At 34.3% G+C, this 5236-nt stretch overlaps 1 protein-coding gene across 1 annotated transcript; it reads left to right on the top strand.

The window, feature by feature from the left end:
• Positions 1-792: 792 nt before the first annotated feature.
• Positions 793-2324, top strand: LOC104887928 (protein LIGHT-DEPENDENT SHORT HYPOCOTYLS 4). Its single transcript, XM_010672716.4, has one exon. It carries the CDS (start codon positions 1387-1389, stop codon positions 2017-2019), a length of 633 nt encoding a protein of 210 aa, XP_010671018.2. The 5' UTR covers positions 793-1386; the 3' UTR covers positions 2020-2324.
• Positions 2325-5236: the final 2912 nt, after the last annotated feature.

The raw sequence follows: 5236 nt of genomic DNA, 5'->3' as shown, positions 1-5236 counted from the left end.
CTCTCACCTTTTTCCACTTCCAAAGGGATCTCGAATAGGTCTTCGGCTTGACTCTGAGTGAATTGGTGAGAAGGTTTGCTCGGGGAAGGAATAACAAGAAGTTTATAAGGTGCCACACGCTACACACAAGAATGACTTGTTATGCGATCGATTTCACCCTCGCGACAAGAACTATATGGGTAAATTGCGTGGAATTTCTACATCCGAAAGTCTCGCACGCACTCTACTACTGGCCTTTCTTACAATGCATATTGCTCGCAAATCCCAAGTTTGTCTATGAATAACGGACCGGGTCGCAAATTTGCATTCACGACATTGTAAAAATATCCCCAGCCCTCCCCTGCTCGGAAGAGCGAGGGCGTCCTACCTGAAGAGCATGCTATAACAAAAAGATGAGAGGTCGTGATAAGAGTTTCTAAGTGAGGTGAGGAAGCAACCTAATATCTATCGATAAGCAAGAACATACTACAATAAGGCGGAAACTATTAGATCGTTTACAAACCAAAACAATCCTAAACTCATATTATGACCTGATAAACGCTAATCTTACCTATATAGTTGGATCGATAGATTAGTTTAACTCGCAGTTCCCCATACCAAATTTTAAAAAAAAATATGCCAAAAATTGCCAACCATAAGAGTATCTAAATCCACCCAATTAAGGGGGTACTTTAGTAATTACAAAAGGAAACGTCAATCAACAAAAAGAAGTTGGAAGAAGAAAGATACTCCCATACAGAAAGAAACAACATCATTCATGTACACATCTCCAACTTTTACTTAAACTTTCTTTAAAAAAATAATAACAAATTTTAATTTCTTGAAAGAAAAAAAATAAAAAAAAAATTGACTTCAACAGCTTTTCTCCATTTACGTCCAATCATCCAATAATATTCATTCATATTACCCTTCCTCTCCTATTTGCCCTAAAAATCCTTTCTTCTTCTTCCTCTCTCTCCTATTATCTTCAGGTTATTACCCAGCAACTTGCTATCTTACCTGCAAATTCATCTCTCAAAAACAACACTATTTTTCCAAAAGTAGAAAAAAAAAACACCTGAACTAACTACTATTACTACTGTAGTAGTTAGTGAGAGTATAAACTAAAAACTATAAAGCTAGCAAAAGACATCTATCTCAAACATCATCATATCATATCTTTCTTCCTAGAATTGTTCACAACCAAAGCAATTTAATTTAAAAAGAAAAGAAACCTTAACTCCTCCAAAAAAAAAATCAAACAACTTATCTTTAGTATTATTAGTAGTTGTTATTACTATCTCTTATCATTTACAAGCTCTTTTGTTTAAAAGTCTGCAAGATTGCGATAGGAGAGAGATAGAGAGAAGTCGGAAACAAAAATTTTAAAGAACGAATTAAGAAAAAATGGATCTAATCCCACCATCATCATCGTCGTCATCATCATCATCAACGACAGCGGGCAGCAACAACGGGCAGCTTAGCAGGTACGAGAATCAGAAAAGAAGAGACTGGAACACTTTCGGGCAGTATTTAAGGAATCACCGACCTCCATTAACGTTATCCCGTTGTAGTGGAGCCCACGTGCTGGAGTTTCTCAGGTATTTAGATCAGTTCGGAAAAACTAAGGTTCATAATATGGGGTGCCCGTTTTTCGGGCACCCTAACCCTCCTGCCCCTTGCCCGTGCCCGCTTAGGCAGGCTTGGGGGTCCCTTGATGCTCTCATAGGCCGTCTTAGAGCGGCCTATGAGGAAAATGGGGGACCCCCTGAAAGTAATCCTTTTGGGGCCCGTGCTGTTAGGCTCTTCCTTCGCGAGGTAAGGGATTCCCAAGCGAAGGCTAGGGGTATTAGTTATGAGAAGAAAAAAAGAAAGAAGGTGACACCGGCTTTAAAGCCGGTGTCACAACATTCACCATCACCACTACCACCACCACCTCTCCAGCACCACTATCTCCACGGCGAGTCCAGTGGTGGATTGATCATTACTGGCTTCGCCGTGGATGGACATCATGGTGGTGGTGCAGGAGAAAGGAGCTAGTTTTTTATAAAATGATATATGTTACTATTTATTGTTATGGTAAGTTTTATTTTATTATGTGTACCCTAGCTAGCTTACTCCACTTTTGGAACAAGTGTTAGTTTACCATTTAGGTATATTGGAATTTGGAAGTGGAAGAATTAAGTTAATAGTAGTAGTATATAGTATGATCTTGATCTTCTTGTACTATAGCTATTACATACTTTTGGGGACTGATGTGATGAATATGTGACAATCAACAAGTCAAAAATATACATTTTGATTTTGTTTTGCAATTGGAATATGAAAAATGATGATCTTAGCTAGCTTAATTGTTGCAATTTAATGTTTGTAGATGTGGTAAGTGAGGAAAGGGAAAAAACTTTATCTACCCAGTAGTCAACATCCTATTACTACTAGAAATAAATAAATAGTGGAATCTAACTCATTCGTTCTAATAATTTTTTAATGCTCTATTTCTAGTGGATTAACTATCCACCGGGTAAATGTAGCATTGTCCGTCATGAAAGTTATTTAGATTTTTATAAATTGGAGTTGGGGAAGAGAGACTATTGGGCATTGGCAAGTCAAATCATATCACTATATAGTGTCATAGTGTGTGTTTGGAAAAGGGGGAGAAAATGGAAGATAGTCTTTTGTGAACATTTTATATGTCAGATGTGTCGAGCATTTAATTTATTTAAAGGAAGTTTTCAAGTATTTGCTTATTGTTTATTTTTGGTTGCATGTTGCAAAAAATGGGTGTCCCATTTTCTTTTTGTTTTGCCTATTTGGGATTCATCCATAGTTCACTATATGTAGTCATAGTCACTGCACACACTCACACTTGTATACAAAAAAAATACTTGGAACATATATCAATTACTTAGGTAAATTATGATGAAAATGAGATCCTATGTATGTTATTCAAAGTTTCAAGTTCAATTTCTTTGCTTATGTGTGTATATGTCCATATTATCTTAGATCTAGTGGACCATGGATTGTGAATTCAGAAAAGATTAATTTTCCTAGAATTGGTGAGTTTAATTAGGTTTAAATAAACTATATATTGTATTTCTAGTGTACAATACTTTTCTCGTCTATTCGGATTATTTTTCATATAACTATTGGCCTATTGCATCACTACGTTTGAGATTGGTTGAGAAGAAATTAGTTGTAGTATAGTGTTGTAAACACAAAAGATGTAAAGCACTTCTAGCTAGTTAGGATATATATTTTAATTAAGTCGCTTACTGAATATAGTGTTCGCTAGTTAGGACGAGAAAATTTGTCCCTCTATTCATCCCCACTATTGAGAGTTTTGTGGTTTGAACTATGGAATTGGTTTTAATATCTACATTGCACACTAGATCTTGGTTGATGACTTTGCTTTCTTCATGCTTCATGAACTAACTAATTATATAGTTCAAACTTTGTGCAATTTTACCTAATAAAGTCACTCGAATTTTTGATTTTACCTTTTATATATCCGTTTTAGATTCTAACATGTATGTGGAAACTTTGACACTTCATTTTGGCTGAAACAGGAAGAAACTTCAATAAACTAATCTTACTCTAGCTAATACTTGGACATTCAATACTTTTTGGTTAGTGACATACCTGAACCTAAGTGTCTATTCTATGTATTTCTCATTTATTACTATAGTTGAAATGTAGTGGACTAGTCTTACATGCATGCAATGCGTGACCGTGCGTTTGATAACAAATGAAGTAGAAAATAAAATTAATTGGGTAGAACGAAAAACTGTCTTTACGTTTTTATTTTCTAAAAAAACTGATATTCAGTTTAAATGTCCTACTTTCTCCCCCCATTTTTCATTCAAATGAAACATTAAGTTATCTTTTATTTATTTATTTATTTTTCTTTTTCTATTTTTTGGTGTCCCCCATATGTTGCCTTATATAATAGAGATAAATCGGTAAGTTATACGAGCCAAATCTTTTAGCTTCAAATTCGCCTAAATCAGATGGTTTTGTGCTTTGTCATGAACTAAAATGTCAAAGGAAGCTCATTAGAAATGTGAAATGAAGAAGTGTTGAACAAATTTTTGAGTAATTTAAGAGTTTCTTGGAATATTATAATGGGATTTGGAAGGTACATTTAGTGATCTTATTCTTATGTCTTGTACGTTTGTGCTACTTTGCTTAGAGTGAATTGCCAAAGATACTTGGTTTATTACTGCAAGGCACTCAAACAGGCAACAACCATTAGTCCTTTTTCTTCTAGTTTTTTTTGGTAGAAATCCTTAATTAAGTCCTTTACTCCTTTCAATCAAATCATTGTTATATTTCACTTAGTTGATTGTGCTTGTTTAGTAATTTAGGTTTACTTGCTATGTAATGTTTATCATAGATGTTAATTTAAATTAGGGTCCAGTTTAGGGAGGTGCATTCCTGTACATCTTATGGGACAGTGACAAAAACTTTTAATATACTTTTTTTCGCTAAGTAAGTGTAAGATTTGTATTTAATATACATCCTCTATTTTTTTAATATATACAATATTTTCTGCCTTATATAATGCACTACTTTATTTTATAAGATCTCTGATCTTGTACAAGTAAAAATTATAAAAAGTTGATATTATAAAAATATGCATTAAGACGGAGTAAATAAAACCACACTCAAATATAATATTTTCTAGTGCTTGAGTTATAAGGTATTGCTCTTTTGGGCTGAATCGAAATTGTGCCAAAAAAAATAAAGCCTACGTTTATGTTATAACAGTGAAGTATGTATTATGATGGTAACTTTAATTGATATAGACTCATAGTAGTAATACATATACTGATATACGCACCTCATGGTGAAGTTGCATGGTTTCCCAATACCTAGCTATGAGGAACAAAATTTTGAATATCAATGTAGCTGGCCAAGAAGATTAACTAGAGCTAGAAACGCCTTATTTCGTTTCGTTCTCATTTTTCATCTTCTTCTTTTGAGGAGCAATGTAGAAGTATTGGGTGTCTTGCAATGGCTTGAATGGGGAAAATTATTGGGTGTTCTGAGGAGTTTGAGGAGATTTTGGTATTTGATGAATGAACAAACTTTCCCTATCATAGTTCGAAATTATAATTTCCCCGAGTTGTGGTGGATCGATGGTAATTTAAATGGTTATTAGCATTTTCATTTATTAAGGTAAATGGAGTTTGGTACAAAATTTGGATCTTTGAGCTAGAAAGACTAGGTATATCTTATGAGTGAGGCAGAAGGTGTA

Source organism: Beta vulgaris, chromosome 3 (assembly GCF_026745355.1).
Source record: "Beta vulgaris subsp. vulgaris cultivar EL10 chromosome 3, EL10.2, whole genome shotgun sequence".
NCBI lineage: Eukaryota > Viridiplantae > Streptophyta > Magnoliopsida > Caryophyllales > Amaranthaceae > Beta > Beta vulgaris.
Note: the sequence above shows the minus strand (reverse complement) of the source record. Positions and strands in the feature narration are given on the sequence as shown.

Excerpts from the sequence above, each read along its gene's own strand:
- LOC104887928 (XM_010672716.4), top strand. The coding sequence starts at position 1,387 with ATGGATCTAATCCCACCATCATCATCGTCGTCATCATCATCATCAACG.